The sequence below is a fragment of the Neophocaena asiaeorientalis genome, unplaced genomic scaffold, assembly GCF_003031525.2.
Source record: "Neophocaena asiaeorientalis asiaeorientalis breed wild unplaced genomic scaffold, Neophocaena_asiaeorientalis_V1.1 scaffold62, whole genome shotgun sequence".
NCBI lineage: Eukaryota > Metazoa > Chordata > Mammalia > Artiodactyla > Phocoenidae > Neophocaena > Neophocaena asiaeorientalis.
The window spans coordinates 4,174,715-4,194,251 of record NW_020175191.1 but is presented as its reverse complement, the minus strand read 5'-3'; the positions used below and the strand labels follow the sequence as shown (position 1 = coordinate 4,194,251).

The 19,537-nt window shown below is 40.2% G+C and overlaps 1 protein-coding gene across 8 annotated transcripts in view; it reads right to left on the bottom strand.

Annotated features, from left to right (window-relative positions):
* Positions 1-19,537, bottom strand: part of SLC22A15 (solute carrier family 22 member 15) — a 119,936-nt gene that overhangs the window by 35,204 nt on the left and 65,195 nt on the right. For 3 of the 8 annotated variants that reach the window (XM_024764849.1, XM_024764848.1, XM_024764850.1), the window contains 4 exons: positions 10,039-10,159; positions 8,124-8,196; positions 5,840-6,028; positions 4,313-5,525 (listed from right to left, as the gene is read on the bottom strand). In XM_024764849.1, coding sequence (XP_024620617.1) covers positions 5,436-5,525; positions 5,840-6,028; positions 8,124-8,196; positions 10,039-10,159 — 473 coding nt within the window. In that variant the 3' untranslated portion in view covers positions 4,313-5,435. Of the gene's footprint in view, positions 1-3,171; positions 4,183-4,312; positions 5,526-5,839; positions 6,029-8,123; positions 8,197-10,038; positions 10,160-19,537 lie in introns of those variants that run through there. The other 5 variants (XM_024764842.1, XM_024764844.1, XM_024764846.1 and 2 more) reach the window with 4 other exon arrangements.

Genomic DNA, 19,537 nt, shown 5'->3' with positions numbered 1-19,537 from the left:
TAGCCTCTTTTTTCTCCAATCTAATGGATTTTATATAACTTAATTTTTTCAATTTGCATTTCTCTGATCCTCTACTGAGGCTGAGCATCTATGATCTGTGAACTGCCTAAAAATACTTTTTGTAAACTTTCTTATTGTTTCTCATTCTTAGCTGCACTAATTCTTTCTATATTCTGGATATTGATCCTTGTTTTTTTTACAGCAGTTGCAAATATTTTCTTCCTATCCATTGCTTTTCTTTTAACTTTGTGGTGTGTCTAGTCATACAGAAAGAAGTTTTAAATTTAGATGCAGTGAAACATATCAATCTGTCTCTTTAAAAATGATTTGTGATTTTTACTTCTTGTCTGAAAAATCTCTCAATTCCCCCAAGGTCATAAGAACAGTCTCTTATACTACTTTATAGCTGTTTTAAAGTTTTGACTTTTTCCATTTAGGTCTTCAACTTATTTGGAATTTTTGTTATGGTGAGAAGAAAGGTCCTAATTTAGTTTTCTTTGATATGGAAACCCATTCGTTCCCACATCAATAATTGAAGAGTTCGTTCTTTTCCCACTGATTTGTCATGCCATCTTCAAAAAATGCCAAATTGTTATATATGTTTGGTCTTGTTCTGGGATCTATTATGTTCTATTGATCTGCTTATCTATTGCTACACTGACACCACGGCTTCAAAAGTTTCAATATCTAGGAAGTTGAGTCCCTTCTGCTTGCTCTCATTTTTTTGGGATTGTTAAATAGTTTCAAATAATTACTTTTTTTAAAAATTTAATTATTTTTGGCTGCGTTGGGTCTTCATTGCTGTGCGCGGGCTTTCTCTAGTTGCGGCGAGCAGGGGCTACACTTTGCTGCAGTGCGCGGACTTCTCATTGCAGTGGCTTCCCTTGTTGTGGAGCACAGGCTCTAGGTGCATGGGCTTCAGTAGTTGTGGCACACAGGCTCAGCAGTTGTGGCTCGCAGACTCTAGAGCGCGGGCTCAGCAGTTGTGGCGCACAGGCTTAGTTGCTCTGCGGCATGTGGGATCTTCCCGGACCAGGGCTTGAACCTGTGTCCCCTGCATTGGCAGGCAGATTCTTAACCACTGTGCCACTAGGGAAGCCCCAAATCATTACTTTTCTTTAGTAGAATTATTTTGCCAGGTTCTATGCAAAAAATCTTAAGATTTTAATCAATATTGCCCCTGTCAACATCTCTGCTGAAACTGCCTCAGCAAGACCAAATGCCACCATCCCTGGAGAACAGAGCAGGAAAAAATGATGCATCACAGGTATGGCCTCCACCTCACTCCCACCTTCCAAATTCCATCTGAATCTGACTGGTGGAAACTTAATTGCACCTAGAAGCCTAGCTGAAAAAGGGTGTTTGGGAAATGTACATCTTAGCTTTAAAGCCTCTGCAGTACAAGAAGACAGAGAAGAACCAAGGGTTTTTAAACTACAGTAGGTCATGAAATCAGTTTAGTGGGTCACAAGTGGCATTTTAAAAAACAAAATGGGACAGAATATAAGTTATCAGGGTACCAAGCAAGAATAAGCACGTTTCATGAAAGTTTTATGTATATATTTTAAATATATATATAGTAAGTATTGTAAGGTGGGGAGAAAGAGAGAGAGATAGAGACAGAGACAGAAACAGAGACAGAGACAGAGATTAGAAAGATGTGGAGGAACAGGGAAGAGAAAGAATATGTAAAATACATTTCTTATTGTGGTCATTATCAAGAAAGTCTGAAGGTCCCGGGAGGGTGAAGAGATGCCTTAGGTCAATTCACCTTACGTGCTACAATACCCCTTACACTGCTAAGGAAGTTGCCTTTTACTCCTTGTCTGCTAGTAGCTTTTATTTTAAATAGGTGTTGAATTTTGTCAAATAATCTTCATGCATCTATTGAGATAATCATAAGATCTTTCCCTTTAACATACTACACAGATGCATTTTCTAACAATGCAGTATCTTTGCATTTTTCTCTTTCCAGAAATACTTTGTTATCTTTTGTACCCACTGACTCCCTAACTTTGCTACAGCCCCTGACCCACATACCACCCATAATTTCTAGCAGATTCTATATTTGCTCAATTTGTCAAAGATGCTACTGTGTACATCCTGATACGTTCTGTAAGAACAAAAGGTCTACATTTTACAATTCTTTATCATATTCACAAGAAACCAAAATACCTGCATTTTATTTTGTTAAAAAAATCCTTTATATGTATCCAATTTAAGAACTAATAATCTAATAAGAATGAGTCATGGAAGAGTAAGTCCTATTAGAAAGCTGCAGTTTAATTCAGTTTAATTAGTAGAGATAATTATTTCAATATGTTTTCATTAGGAATATGAATCTATTAAAAGTACCTTTATCAATCTGACATCCATAAAAATACTTGCCCAGATTATATTTACTTAAGTAGTGTCCCAGAAACTTTCATTTGCTTGTTATTTGTTGTATTTTATTTGTTCATTTTTAAGTACTAAAGAATGTCTACATTGCTTGAAATCAGCCAAATGACAAATACTGCATTTTCAATGGGCAGTGGTTTTAACTCAACCATCAGGAAACTACAAAACAGTTTCTTTCAACGTATCTGTGTGGTGCCAGGGTTCTGGACAAGCTGTTGATAAGTAAGACCTTTGACCCTGGAAGCCCTGGGATTTCTTACGTGTCTTATGGTTTTCTTGCTGCTTTTTAGGAGAAAAGAAATTTAATTTTGAATACAATAAAAAATTTTAAAGGATACCTTTTATAAATCATCTGAACAAACAAAATATGTTACCTATAAATTAAGAGTTTTCCAATAATTTAATCAATACAAATATGCTCATGTGCACATCTCTACAATCACTATTTTTCAACAGTTAATAGCAAAAGGAAAAAATCTGTTTTTATAAAAGGCAAAGGGTTGAAATGACAGGAATTATTATTTTTTTTAATTAATTTATTTATTTTTGGCTGCGTTGGGTCTTTGTTGTTGCGCACAGGCTTTCTCTAGTTACGGTGACCGGGGGCTACTCCTCGTTGCAGTGCGCGGGCTTCTCATTGCGGTGGCTTCTCTTGTTGTGGAGCACGGGCTCTAGGCACGCAGGCTTCGGGAGTTGTGGCATGTGGGCTCAGTAGTTGTGGCTCACGGATTCTAGAGCGCAGGCTCAGTAGTTGTGGCGTATGAGCTTAGTTGCTCCGCGGCATGTGGGATCTTCCTGGACCAGGGCTCAAACCCATGTCCCCTGCATTGGCAGGTGGATTCTTAACCACTGTGCCACCAGGGAAGTCCCCAAAACAGTAATTATTAAACTTTGCCAAAAGACCATCTAGGAAGAAACAAAATTTAGTGACACATCTGACGTGAGCAGCTGATAGCCCAGCCTTAGCAACATGTGTTCAAACTGTGTACCCTTCCCTCCCTTCTTCTACCCTGGAGCTGGGAAAAGAGAATACCCAGGGGCAGAACTAATGGAATCCTCAATTATCTAGCCAGAGGCAGAGGGAACCCCAGTGCCAATAGAAAGATGGATTCCCAGTTGGTCTTCAAAGAGACCAAAGCCATGACACTGGTTGTCTCTGGGTGTTGGGCCTATCACTAATACATTTTTAAACTTCTAGTTTCCACATGTTTTTATAATGGGATTATTACTCTTATAATGCAAAGAGGGCTCCAACCAACCAAGAATCACCTATGTGTTGGTTTCTTGTTTTACGTTTAACTTCACAATGAAGAGCTTCTAAGTGTCCTTGTAAGTTCTTCCTTTCTTCCTCTCTTGATGGTGGGCAGGGTCTCCATTTCCCAGAGAAATACAGCGAGATTCCACAATTTGGGGGTTTGGGTCAGATCTGCCTGTGATTTACAAAAATGATACTGGGAGGAGTTCTACAATTTCCCTGATGGCTAGAAACAGTAATACTTACTGTGTTCTGGGCACAGCAGCGAGAAATAAAACAATAGTAGAGATGGCCCCTATTTATTAAGAGCCCAATACATAATCAAGGGCATGAAGGACATAAAAATACTTTAACAAAGGTACAAGCTGGTATAGTGCAAACCAAGAGGTCAATGGAAGAGGACAGGACAGGGTTGGAGCCAATGCAAGGTGCGTCCTCCAAGATTTCCAGAAACAGACTCAGTGATGACTTCTCTTTATCTCCAGTGAAATTTCTTTTTCTCCAAGGGATTAATAGAAATGGAAACTCTGAAAACACAGAAATTTTCCCAGTTGGGAAAGTGACCTAAAGTAACACTGTCCAAGCTTGTTGACTCCAGGTTAACACTCCTATTTGAGATAATACCCAGGTTTCGTGGGAAACACTTTCAGCACATGATTTTAGGAAACAGTACGACTTTGATTTATTTGAAAGCTGGCAGTACTTAATGAAAACCAACATGTACTAGGAAATTACTGAGCCTTCCATTCTAGCTAACCAAACAGGCTGGAGCTGATCTAGGACTAGAAGAGTTCAAGTTCTTAAATGTTGCCCAGTCCCTCCTTGCACAACACTGAAAACAAAACAAACAGAAAATTGTGAAAGATAATTTTCTTTTCTTCCTTATTAAAAACAGCATTTCTTTTTTCCTTTTTAACATCCAAAGTCTTGACATGTCACTTTTTAACTGCCCTCCCCCTTTATAAAACTTCGTCGTTTACTGGGCATAGTTTGGAAGTTATTGCTGGTACTAGAATCTGAGATGGAAATTTTTCGCCAGGTGCACACAAGTGGGAACTGAAGAAATTACACAATTCGAGTATCAAAGGGAGCTGCCAGGGAGAGGCAGCCACACCTCAGACTCAACATTACTCTGGTGCAGCTGGCTTTTCCTAGCGGGTCATCTGTGGGACTGACTGAAACCACAGGGAGCTCAAGCCAATCACTGGGCCAGGAACCAAGCTGGCGGCCCAAATTTCATCCGCTGGGATGAAGGTGGAGGGCCTCAGGCCACACAAATGACCTCTCAGTGCTTTTCTTCTGGCACAAAAGTGAATGAAATGCTAACACCAACCTGCCTCAAAAGATTGCTGGTGAGGAGCAACTGAGAGGGGCAGATGTCAAATTTGGTGGACAGATTACGTGTTATGGTGAGAAGAAATTTTACATATTTGCCTTTAGGCCACAATGAAGTTGAAAGGCAACGTAATCAAACTTCTAGAAACAAATGAGCTTACCACTCTGGCATGTGGACTTCAGCAATCTGGCCAGAGGTCATGATTTTGAGCTAAACCCGAATTGTGGGCAGTTAACAACTATTCCCTTGAGGCAGTGATGTCCTGTTTCTTGAAATCTCTTCTCCAACTTCCTTGGTGCCTAAAAAACATCAGGCCACACTGAGTACCTTCGATGTTTGTTCAGGCCTATCTTTCCACAGCTTCCTTCAGTTTCCTGGGAGAACCTGCCCTCGTTGGAGGCAGAGAAGATGACCCTCTGTGTCTGAGGAGGAATCTGGGGCACGTCACTTGATCATCTGTGTCTCTTCATCCGCATCGTAAAACTCTTCCTCTTCCTCACTCTCACTCCCTAAAGGGCTCTCCTTGTCCACAGACTAAAGCAGGAAAGGAGAAAAGGGCAGGGAAATGATGTCATGACATTTCTAAAGTTAAATTACTGTCTAGCATTCAACTGACAAATGTACTCGATGACATTTATTCCCCTAAGAATTAGCCCCTAAAGTGTTCTAAGAAAGCTTATGAATCATCTTTATTTCTCTGACAATCAGCTGCTATCAGATCCCACTTTTTTCCAGCAGTTTTGCCCAGTTCTATTTAATATAATCAGATATTCTTTTTTTTTCTTTTCCCCCAAAACCATCATCATCCAAATGGTAAATCTGAATGATTAAGAAAAATTCCATCATACCTGAGGGGGATCCAAGGTCTGTAAAGATAACGCCTCCTCCCCCAGCCTCCGATATGAGTACACCTGAAGGTCAGAAAACGTCTCTAGCAATGGACTGTTAAGGGTTTCTGGCAATAATAAACTCAGGAGGCCTGAGGTCAGCCCCGTGGCTCCAAAGACAATGAAGGGTAAAGACCACTGCACGTACTTCTATGGGGGCAGGGAGTGGAATGAAAACAAACAAAAACTCAGTGTTAGTTTCCTAGCAGATGACATCAGCAGTCTTATGACCCAGGACCTGCCATGTTTACTGTCCAGGTCCTGCCTCCTCACTAGAATACACCAGAAAGCCCGTCTTCTTTCCCCTTAGAGAATTACCCCAGGAAACCAGAGCCAGTCCTCGGGCACAGAGACAGGAGTGAGTAAATCAAAAGGACAGAGCTGGCCTGTGGAGCAGACGCAGCAGACTGTTCATGCACAGGCTGGGGACTGTGGGGAAGGGGCTTGGCTGTCTGAGCAAGGCAGACACACTGCCAGAGTGCGTGGTGAGTCGGACACTCAGCTTCCACTCCAGGTTGAGTGGCCTGCAGCACAGTGATCTCCACACGCAGGAGACACCCTGCATATTTGCTGACAACGACGCACTTTAATGTTCTCAACCCTGGAATGGGCCAAACAGTCCCACATATGTGTTCTGATTCACTAAGCACCAGAACTGAGAGGCATGGGGCTTAAAGGTGTAAACACCCTGAAAAGGAAGAGAAAGGCCTAGAGAAACCTATACACATGGTTTGGACATGGTAGCGGGCTGGTCCAAAAGACGTTCTCAGGAAAATTTAAATACAAACATACAGTTTCAAAGATAACACCAAGGTTCTTGCAGGACGGGGCTCTGGGGGATTTCTGAGCTGATTACCATTCCTGAGTTCCTGCAAAGGAACCACCCAGCTTTATCACCTTCTGGTTTGGGCTTCCAAATTCGGTGGCTAGTTAGGATGTCCCTTCTGATCATCTTTTCCTGATTTTTCAAAGATGAAGAGATGATGGAGGAGGAGAGGGAGGCATGGGGAGGGGACAGGAGGGGGACGAAAAACTCTGACCTCCAGCCCCCTGCGTGCAAACACATGCCCGGAACTGTGGGCCTGTTGTTGAATCAAGGGGAACGTTCACCTCTTCTCAACTTAGTGGGACTCAGGGAAGACACAACGCTGGGTGCTATAATGTTCTAGGACAGCGGTCTGAAGTCGGGCATCATTAATGATAAACACCTAGTGTTGGACACATTTTGCAAAATGGAACTAATATGACTCCTTCATAAGAAGGGTCTTGTGATCTAAAATTGAGCATGATAGTGGGAAGCAGCCGCATAGCACAGGGAGATCAGCTCCGTGCTTTGTGACCACCTAGAGGGGTGGGACAGGGAGGGTGGAAGGGAGGGAGACGCAAGAGGGAAGACATATGGGAACATAAGTATATGTGTAACTGATTCACTTTGTTATAAAGCAGAAACTAACACTCCATTGTAAAGCAATTATACGCCAATAAAGATGTGGGAAAAAAAGGAAAAAAAATAAAATTGAGCACGAAACACAGAGAAATACTCAGAAAAAGGAAGTATATCCCATTTCCTCAAGAAAAGAAAAGGCTACAGTGGCATTTCAGAGACGTCCTGTACTAGGATGAGGCGAGTGGTTGCCTGAGTGATGAGCAATTGTCTCCAAAACAGGCTCAAAGCCCCACTTGATCAAACCTAATCACGCTTCAACAAGTCTTGGCTGGGAAAGTCCTAGAGGAGACCAAGCAGAGACGTGCACAGGGGCTCCATGGGATCTTTCTCAGAACATGAACATTTTGAGATTGGATGGAGTTTACTTTATCTCCCTTTCACCTTCTTCTCTTCTAATTTTCTTTTCCGAGTGGTGTGCTGTGTTCTCTGTTATTTAATACAGGGTACCAATGCCTACAGCATACGGCTGTGGTGAAGACTGCATGATATGATGTATGTAAAGGGCTTAGCACAGAGCTCAGCACACAGCAGAAACTTAGGAAATGTTCACTAATCAACTAACGTACAAATGGGGACAGGAAGGGGCAGGCTGGCATTAGCTAACTCTCCAATGAATACAGCCAATCCCTGGGAAGGGTCCATCTGCCCTCATGGATCCTTAATCTAAAAGGCACAAGGTGCACATTTGTGTCAGGCTGATCTTAAAACCGCAGCTGTTTGTTACCTCTTTCTACTCAAAAGCACAAACATTTCCAAAGCAGAGAATCAAGAAAAACAAACTAGGAGGTACAAACCAACCAGTGAGGGGATGAAGGGAGCAATAATCCCACCAACTCGGGAGAACATGGAACAAGTTCCAAGCCCAACATTCCTGAAAGGCAAAAGGAAAAGGAAAAAATAAAAGTCAGTAAGTTCTAGGGGGACAATTTAAAGGCTCTAAGGGATAGTGGGCTCAGAATAACAAATCCCAAAGTGGAAGTGCAGGATGCTACAGAGCAGTACTGCCCACTAGAACTTTCTGTGATGCTGCAAATGTTCTGTACTCGCCCTGTCCAATACGGAAGCCCCCAGACACAGGCAGCTACCGAGAGCTCAATGCAACTAAGAATGAGGAACATAATTTTTAATTCATTTCCTTTTAATTAATTTAAACTTAAATAGCCACATGTGATATTGGACAGTGCAGTACAGAAGTTGGTGCAGAAATGAGCATGTGAATATTTCTTGTTAAATGTTCTCCTGGGTTCTCGTGTCTTAGGTCTCCTATCAGTTAAAACATCCATAGAAGAGCCAGGGTTTAATGATCTGAAAAGTCTCCCATTTCTCTAAACTCAACTAATTAACTATGAAAGGATCAGGCATATAAATAGGAATTGATTGGACATATATTCTCAGGAAACCAGGAACATTACCTTCTTGGGGAATGTGGGTAGCAAGGAGGGGGAGGAAATGAGAATGATAATGATTATAGGTAGGGTGACCGTACAGCACCCTGTTATCCCAGCCGAACTGTTAATAATGCCCACATTCGCTCTCAAAAGTGTCCCAGTTTGGAACTAAACGGTCACCCTAGTTTTATAGGCAACAGCCAGAGAAAGCAGGTTCTGGGAATAATCAGGGAATGACAAGCCAATCACAGACAACCTGATCTCTTACTGGGAAAAAGGCAGACAGAACCATTACGCATGGATAAGGGAAAAAGAAGGATCTGTTTGGAATGATCCTCAAAAAAAGACCAGGAAAATGCCAACTGGGGGACTATGGTCCAGTACACAGAGGCCGTCCTGTAAAGACTAAGCTGCATCCCTGCCCTTCAAATTTAGGTTTGTTTTTTTGTTTTCAGACTTATTTTATGAGGGGAAACTTAGGATGGAATATGTTGGGTTTTTTGGTTTTGTTTCTGAATATGTTATTTTTGATATAAGCAAGTCCTACTCATTGAAAATCACCTTTAACAACTAATATGTAAATACAATATTCACTTATAACTATAGGGAATTATCTTTATTTATTTATTTATTTTTGGCTGCACTGGGTCTTTGTTGCTGCCCACGGGCTTTCTCCAGTTGCGGCGAGTGAGGGCTACTCTTCGTTGCGGTGCATGGGCTTCTCCCTGCAGTGGCTTCTCTTGTTGTGGAGCACAGGCTCTAGGCACGGGGGCTTCAGTAGTTGTGCCATGTGGGCTCAGGAGTTGTGGCGCACAGGCTTAGCTGCTTTGCGGCATGTGGGAACTTTGTGGACCAGGGATTGTACCTGTGCCCCCTGCATTGGCCGGCGGATTCTTAACCAGTGCGCCACCAGGGAAGTCTCATCTTTTTTTAAATGTGTATATTTTGTGCTAAAATATAGGCTCTGTGATAACAGGGACCTTGTCTCCTGGTCCATCGTGTACCTGACACAGAAGGGTTGACTGAATAACTCACATGCACTGAAATAAAAATGACATCCGAGCACTATTTGGGTGATGGGATACGTTTAGTGTAGAGTACTTCTCACGATTGACAGGGAATTCAGCCCAACATAAAGTCACGTTTTCCTCAGCCAAGCGGGCAAGAGCAGTCTCCACAGGTTCTGGGCTCACAGCTGCTTGCTGAGTTGCTGCTCGCCCACACTGGCTGTGCTCCGGGTGAAGTGAGGACCACGCCTCTGTCAATGCAAACATCTACAACAGAATTCAGGACATGGGAAGGAGAAGCCCGTGTGTGAGGCATACCTGATGACCGTGGGGTACAGCTCCGAGGTGTAGATATACACGACATTGAAGGCAGCGCTTATGGTCAGCTTCCCCAGCAGGGACAAGGAATGGCTGTTCACCACTGCGAACACACCTGTGTCTGAGGAGGACAAGTGCCACATCTGTGAGGTCCTCGGTGGAGAAAAATTCGTCTAAGTGACACACTTAATTCTGAAGGAGTGAGAGACATTTGTGGTGATCTCAAACAGTGAAGAGATCATATAACCAGACATACATTCAGAAGGTTTAGTCATCACACACAGCACACAGCAAATATTTCTCAGCATTTTCACCATCCCCAGGAAATCTTACACAGTGGCTGTCGTGATGTGTGATTAAACCTGCACAACCTAAATGTCCATCAACAGATGAATGGATAAAGGAGATGTGATATATATATATATATATATATATACACACACACACACACACACAAAATGGAATACTACTCAGCCAGAAAAAAGAATGAAATAATGCCATTTGCAGCAACATGGATGGACCTAGAGATTATCATACTAAGTGAAGTAAGTCAGAAAGAGAAAGACAAATACCATATGATATCACTTGTATGTGGAATCTAAAATATGACACAAATGAACATGTCTGTGAAACAAAAACAGACTCAACAGATATAGAGAAGAGACTTGTGGTCGCCAAGGAGGAGGGGTGGGGGAGGGAAAGATTGAGAGTTTGGGATTAGCAGATGCAAACTATTATATAGAGAATGGATAAACAATGAGGTCCTACTGTTTAGCACAGGGAACTATATTCAATATCCTGTAAAAGCCATAATGGAAAAGAATATGAAAAAGAATATATGTATAACTAAATCACTTTGCTGTACAGCAGAAATTAACACATTGTAAATCAACTATACTTCAATAAAATTATAAACAAACAAAAAAAAACCTGCACTCACTCCTGAATGACAGAGCTCCCTGAAAACTTCTGTACTGGGGTCAAGTAAGCTTCACAGAAGTCTTAAGTTCCACCTATCTAAGGGTATTACTTGCCTCTCCTTTCTTCCCAACCTGGTTCAACAATCGATGTAAAAGGTTGATCAGCATGACAAGCCCTGACACATGAGAGGAGTGAGTCTCAAAAAACTCCTATCTTCAGTTTGCATTCCTTGGTATTCCATTGTAAAGATAAGGAATAATCCCACTAAACTACTACACATTCTTTAAAGAACAAGACTCTAAATGTGGAACTACTTTTCATCCTTCCTCCTCCCCAATTTCTTACTTGAAGATTACTAATCAATAATGATATTTCAGTTTCTTAATGTAACGTTTTTTACATAAAATGCAAAAATACAGGTTATGCTAGTTCACGTCCCTATCAAAAATGCTATCAATTGTCCAGTGGTTCTTTCCTTTATTAATACTACCTTCTCTGGGATCTTACAATTTAATTATTCCCTTTCAAACATATTTAACCTCTCCCCTTCAGCAACCCACTAGGCCGTAACCTTCAAAATAAGTTTTCTATATATATATATATATATATATATACACACACACACACACACACAAAATGGAATACTACTCAGCCAGAAAAAAGAATGAAATAATGCCATTTGCAGCAACATGGATGGACCTAGAGATTATCATACTAAGTGAAGTAAGTCAGAAAGAGAAAGACAAATACCATATGATATCACTTGTATGTGGAATCTAAAATATGACACAAATGAACATGTCTGTGAAACAAAAACAGACTCAACAGATATAGAGAAGAGACTTGTGGTCGCCAAGGAGGAGGGGTGGGGGAGGGAAAGATTGAGAGTTTGGGATTAGCAGATGCAAACTATTATATAGAGAATGGATAAACAATGAGGTCCTACTGTTTAGCACAGGGAACTATATTCAATATCCTGTAAAAGCCATAATGGAAAAGAATATGAAAAAGAATATATGTATAACTAAATCACTTTGCTGTACAGCAGAAATTAACACATTGTAAATCAACTATACTTCAATAAAATTATAAACAAACAAAAAAAAACCTGCACTCACTCCTGAATGACAGAGCTCCCTGAAAACTTCTGTACTGGGGTCAAGTAAGCTTCACAGAAGTCTTAAGTTCCACCTATCTAAGGGTATTACTTGCCTCTCCTTTCTTCCCAACCTGGTTCAACAATCGATGTAAAAGGTTGATCAGCATGACAAGCCCTGACACATGAGAGGAGTGAGTCTCAAAAAACTCCTATCTTCAGTTTGCATTCCTTGGTATTCCATTGTAAAGATAAGGAATAATCCCACTAAACTACTACACATTCTTTAAAGAACAAGACTCTAAATGTGGAACTACTTTTCATCCTTCCTCCTCCCCAATTTCTTACTTGAAGATTACTAATCAATAATGATATTTCAGTTTCTTAATGTAACGTTTTTTACATAAAATGCAAAAATACAGGTTATGCTAGTTCACGTCCCTATCAAAAATGCTATCAATTGTCCAGTGGTTCTTTCCTTTATTAATACTACCTTCTCTGGGATCTTACAATTTAATTATTCCCTTTCAAACATATTTAACCTCTCCCCTTCAGCAACCCACTAGGCCGTAACCTTCAAAATAAGTTTTCTTCTCCTTAGGAAAAAGCAAAAATTCTCATTGGCTCCATTGCACTTTCTCCCCTTCACAATCAAACATCTCCAGTGAGTGACTGACCCTCCATTTCCTCAAACGCATCTGCCCTGTACATCACTACAACGTGGCCTCCAATACCACCCTCTCCTGAAACTCCTATTCTTGAAGGTCAGCAGCAATGTCCTGATCACCAAAGTAATTGCCTCTCATTCTCTCTGACATTTCTGACTAATAGAACATGCCTGTCCCTTCCTTGGGACTGCATACCTGGCTCATCCAAACCACGTAAATAACTCAACTGCAATATTCTTTCCTGCCCTTGACCTCCACGGCGCCCATTTCCCAATCCATGCAAACGGCATGCTTTAGACACTCTCCTGTAGTTGCTTACTTTTTCATCTTGTCTGCCCCCAAATATATATATATACACACACACACACACACACACACACACACACACACATATATATTTTTTTGCGGTACGCGGGCCTCTCTCTGTTGTGGCCTCTCCTGTTGCGGAGCACAGGCTCCGGACACGCAGGCTCAGCGGCCATGGCTCACAGACCTTGCCGCTCTGCGGCACGTGGGATCTTCCCGGACCGGGGCACGAACCCATGTCCCCTGCATCGGCAGGTGGACTCTCAACCACTGCGCCACCAGGGAAGCCCCCCCAAATATATTTTGAGTTGTCTCAGGCTAAGGCCTTGTTTGTATCTGTTTCCCTCACGGCACCTCCCATAGTCTGATCACAGTGGTGCTCACTAAATATTTATTGAAAGAGTAAGTATAAGGACTATAACAGGGATTAATTTAAGTGAAAAGAATCTGTGCTCATGTTCTTTCAATGTCTGAGGAGGGAGGCACATAATATATCCCATTCCAAAATAAAAGTTTCACATTCCCAGCTTGACTATGAAATAAAACTTCAACTCCTTTAAAGATGGCGTTCTGAACGCAGTGGCCCAGGCACTGCCAAACTCGACCATCTGGGGCCTTCTTCTCTTCTGCCAGGCTATTTGGAAGAATATGTCAGCAATTTTAAGTACTGAATATATTATTTTAAGCCATGAGGTGCTTCTGGAAAAAGAAGCATGCTCAAGGTATAGGTCTGGACTTTTGATATCTAACAACTTCAAGTAAACCAATAATGAGGGCAAATTAAATTCATCAATGATTTTCCAGAAAACTGAGTGAGTCAGGAAGAGGTCTTGGGTGGCACTGAAGCAAACAGAAATGTGCACATTTGCGTGACTGCAAATGATCTTTGGGACTGTTTTCAACCCATACAGGATGGCACCTTCCAGAACTGTGTTGGAGATACTCTACGTCTTTAAAACAGGTGAGGGGATTGCCATCCTGAAAATTAAATTCAAATAACATGTCGCAGAAAGCTTACCATCTAAACACCCACAAGATCCAAGGCTGGAAGGTTTCTCCCCTGTGAGGCTCAGGACACTTCCAGCAGTGGCCCATCTGGGGAGCCTGGCTCCAGCCGCATACCCACAAGTGCTCCCATCAGCCAGACACCTCATCTGATGCTTGAAACTTCTCCCCTTGTTCCTGCCAGTGGAGTCTGCAGTGGCCATTTGAACCTGGGGGAACTCAACTCTCTCCCAAGATAGCCCATGTCAATTTCAGACAGCTCTGTTTATTAGAAAATTACTTCTTAGCCTGCCTGTGGAGCTGCCGGTCTATCAGTCATCGTGAGTTAATATTTAGGAAGGCTTTGCGGCCACTGGGCTGGTTCCCTGGATTTCTGACCTTGGTTTTTATCTGAAAATGAAATTAGATATTACTGGCTATTATCAATGAATGTTCAAAGTGACTGTTTAGGGGAAAAGAGTGATTTAAAAGGAAAAATTAAGCTCAGTTATCTTCGGGAGAAAAAAAGGGAATTTTCAAAACACTTGTATTCTTCAAAGTACTGAACTTCAGAGGTTTTAAGTTGATTCCAATGATGAAGATACTACAGACATCATTTTCAGAACTAGTTATCTGAAGTTTTCTCAGAGTCCACTAGGGTCACCAGAACAAAATACCTCAGTATGTTACAGTCACATTTCACTGACCCAAATAAGAAAAGTTAAACTTAATCATCCACTTCATTCACTGGGTAAATTTTTATTGTTTATGAATATGTTAAAAATCTTTAAAGACAGCTGTAGGTCCTGTACTATGATACATAAGTTGAGCCAAGAACCACAATTCATTTTGCTTTCCTTTGGCTTTTTTTTTTCTAAAGAAAAATACCACATATGCCGAAAATTCTGTCACTATAGTTTTGCCATTTCTAGAATTTCACATGAATGAAATAATTCAGTTTGTAGGCTTTTGTGTCTGGCTTCTTTTAGTAAGCATAATGCTTTTGAAATTCATCCACATTGCTCCCTGCATCAGTAGGTCATAGCTCATTGCTTTGTTGTTGGTGAGTAATTCACTGTATGGATATAACACAATTTGTTTATCCATTCCTCAGCTGAGGGGCATTTGCGTTCCTTCCAGTTTGGGGCTATTATTAATAAAGCTACCATGAACATCAAAGTCCTTTTGTGGATCTATGTTTCTGCTTCTTTTGGGTAAAGTTTAATCAGACAGTAAATTTATGTTTCTCTTTAAAATAAGCTGCTAATGTTATCCAAAGTCTCTGTACTATTTTACATTTCTATCAGCAGTGTATGAGAGTTCCTTCTTATCACTGCTGACATTTGGTATGGTCAGTCTTTTTAATTTTAGCCATTCTAGTAGGTGTGTAGTGGTATCTCATTGTGGTTTTAATTTCCATTTCCCTAATGTCTAATGATGTTGAACATCTTTTCCCATGCTTATTTTCCATATTTATATCCTTTTGCAGAAGTGTCTGTTTAAACCTTTTTCCCATTGCTTTTTCATTACTGAACTGTAAGAGTCCATTCTATCTTCTGGGTACAAGTTCTTTATCAGGTATACGTTTTACAAATATTTTTCCCAGTCTGTGCCTTGCTTTTCATTTCCTTAATAATGTCTTTTAAAAAGCAAAAGTTTTAATTTTGATGAAGTCTAAGTTATGAATTTTTTTGTGTGCTTTTTGTGTCATATTTAAGACATCTTTGCCCAAAGGCACTGAGATTTTCTTCCATGTTCTCTTTTAGAAGTTGTGTAGTTTTACCCTTTATACTGTCGACTGAAAAAAAAAAAAAACACAACCTAAAAGTTGACAATTATGTTTTATTCCAGGGACACGCTGAGAACTTACACCTCGGAGACAGCCTCTCAGATAGCTCTGAGGGACTGTTCTGGAGAGTAAGAAAGGACCCAGGATATATGGGAGTTTTTGCAAAAAAACCAGATATCTCAGGTTAACGAATTTAGCACTTTTCTATGCATGGGAAAATGCAAGAATCTGGGCTCACTGAAATTATTCTTTTGATATGCACCTTGACTATCTAGGGCCAATATCCTGTTTTCTCCATTCTGAATCACCTCAGGGTGCATCATAGGGGGAACTGATATGGTGGCTGATGGTTTGATGGCTGCAACATCCTTTGTTTATGATATGGCTGGTGATTCTTTGTCCACAATTAGACATACCATTCATTTCAAGTTAATTACTGCATATGATGGGATATGCAGGTTGAAGGTAAATTTTTTACATATGGATATCCAATTATTCCAGCACGGTTTACTGAAAAGGTTCTTTTTCTCATTGAATTGACTTGTCATCAAAAATCAACTGACCATGTGTATTTTTCTCTATGTGTGTTATGATTGAATGAAACATTTTTAAAAGGTGAATAAAATCTCAGCCCCCTCAAAAATAAAATAAAAATCAAATGACCATATATATAGGTCTATTTCATATTCAATTCTATTATCTATGCATCCACCATTATGCCAATATCACACTGTCTTTTTTTTTTTTTTTTTTTAACTTTCAGGCCATGCCTCATGGCTTGTGGGACCTTAGTTCCTCAACCAGGTATCGAACCCAGGCCACAGCAGTGAAAGTGCTGAGTCCAGGGAATTCCCCTACTGTCTTAACATAATTTTGTAGTAAGTTTTAAAATCAGTTGGGATAAAGTCCTCCAACTTAATTTTTCTTGATAAAAATTATTTTGGATATAATTTGCAGTTCCTTAGAAATTTTAGTTATTAACTTGTCAGTATCTATCAGCAAAAAGAAGCCTGGTGGAAATTTTATTGGGATCGTGCTGAAGATAGACTGATTTGGGGAGAACTGATGTCTTAGTATTTTCTGATCCTTGAGCATGGTAGGCTCTTCACTTATTTTATTATTACCATTACCACCAATTCATTTATTTAGTCTTCTTTAACTTCTCTCATCAATGTTTTATATTTTACAGTTTTCTACAGGTCTCAGACATATTTTTAAGTTTTTATTCCTAAATATTTCATATTTTTAATTTTTTATAAATGGCATTGTTTTACTTCAATTTTAAATTGTTTGTTGTTAATATATAGAACTAAAATTATGTGTCAAAAGACTCTGCTAAACTCATTTCTTAATTCGAATAGATTTTTTTTTTAGGATTTTCTATGGAGACAATCATGAAGTCCTGTGAATAAAGACAGTTTTAGTTCTTCCTTTTCATTTTGGATCCCCCTAATTTCTTTTTATTGCCTTGTTGTATTCACTAATAATTTCAGTACAATGCTCCAAAGAAGTGGCAAGAATGGATATCCTTGCCTTTTTCCCAATCTTAGGGAACAAGCATTTAGTTTTTCACCATTAAACGTGACGTCAGCTGTAGGTTTTCCATTATCAGGCTAAGGAAACTTCTACTTCTACTTGCTGCTAGTTTTTGTAAAGAACGAGTGTTGAAACCTGAGATGTGCTTTTCCTACTTGTATTGAAATTACCATATGATTTTTTTTTTTTTTCTTTTTGGTCTTTTAATATGGTGAATAACACTGATTAGCTTTTGAATGTTAAACCAACTGTGTGTTTGTGGGATAAATCCTGCTTGGTCATGATGTATTATACCTTTTTTATTCATTGTTGAATTTGCTAATGTTTAGTCAATAGATTTTTGCATCTATATTAATGAGAGATATTGGTCTTTAGTTTTCTCACAATGTCTTTGTTTGGTTTTAATATCAGGGTAATTGCTGACCTCAAACACTGGGTTGGAAGAGTACTCGCTCTTTTTTTTATTTTCTGGAAGAATGTGTAGAATTATATTATTTCTTCCTTATGTGTTTCATAATTTACCAGTGAAGCCATCTGGGTCTGGAATTCTCTTTGTGGGAATGTTTTAAACTACAAATTAGATATCTTTACTGGATAAAGGGTTATTCAGGTTATCTATGGTTTTGTACACTTTGGTAGTTTGTACCTTTTAAGGAATTTATCCATTTTACCTAAGTTGAATTTATTGGCATAAAAATGTGTATAATATTCCCTTATAAATGTCTACAGTTTCTATAGTGATGTCCCTCTTTCATTCCTGATACTGGTAATTGGTTTCTTCTTTTTTTTTCCTTTATTAGTGTGGCTAGAGGCTTATTGATTCTACTGATCTCAAACAACCAGCTTTTGGTTTCATTGACTTTTCTCTATTATTTTCATGTTTTTATTGTATTGATTTTTACTTATATTTATTATTTCCTTCCTTTTGCTTACTTTGTGTTTGTCAGTTTTTTTTTTTTTTAATTTGCCTTCTATTTTCTTAGGGGAGATGCTTAGATCACTGATTTGAAAACTTCCTTTTTTCTGATACTTTTTTTTGTTTTTGTTTGTTTGTTTGTTTTGCGGTACGCAGGCCTCTCACTGTTGTGGCCTCTCCCGTTGCGGAGCACAGGCTCCGGACGCGCAGGTTCAGCGGCCATGGCTCACGGGCCCAGCCGTTCCACGGCATGTGGGATCTTCCCAGACCAGGGCACAAACCCGTGTACCCTGCAACGGCAGGCAGACTCCCAACCACTGCGCCACCAGGGAAGCCCCTGATACTTTTTTTTTTAAATTTATTTTTGGCTGTGTTGGGTCTTCGTTGCTGCGCGTGGGTTTTCTCTAGTTGTGGCGAGCAGGGGCTACTCTTCATTGCAGTGTGTGGGCTTCTCATTGTGGTGGCTTCTCTTGTTGCGGAGCACGGGCTCTAGGCACGGGGGCTTCAGTAGTTGCAGCACACGGGCTCAGCAGTTGCGGCACACTAGCCCTAGAGCGTGCGATCTTCAGTAGTTGTGGCGCAGCTCAGCAGTTGTGGAGCGTGGGCTCAGTAGTTGTGGCTCACAGGCTCTAGACCACAGGCTCAGTAGCTGTGGCACACAGGCTTAGCTACTCTGCAGCACGTGGGATCTTCCCGGACCAGGGATCGAACCTGTGTCACCTGCACTGGCAGGCAGATTCTTAACCAGTGTGCCACCAGGGAAGCCCGATACAACATTTTTTAATTATACAAATTTCCCTCTAAGCGCTGCTTTACTGCATCTCACAAACTCAATATGTTGTACTTTAATTATTGTTTAATTAAAATTCTTCTAATTTCCTTTGTGATTTCTTCTTTGACCCATGTGTTTTTAGAAGAATGTTTTTTGAAATCCAAATATTTGAGGATTTCCTGATAGCTTTCTGTTATTGATTTCTACTTGAATTCCATTATGGTCAAAGAACTTATTTTCATAAGCTTTCAATCCTTTTAAATGTATTGAAACTTGTTTTATGGCCCAGAACATGGTCCCTCTTGGCACATGCTCTGGGTGTGCACTTCACACAGAATGCATATTCTGCTGTTTTATGTAGTGTCTGACAAATGACAATTAGGTCAGGTAGGCTGCTTAAGTCTCCATATCCTAATTCTTTTCTGTCAGTTTTTCTATCAGTCATTGACAGAGAGTACTGAAATACCCAACTGTAATGTTGGGTTTGTCTATTTCTCCTTTCAGTTCTGTC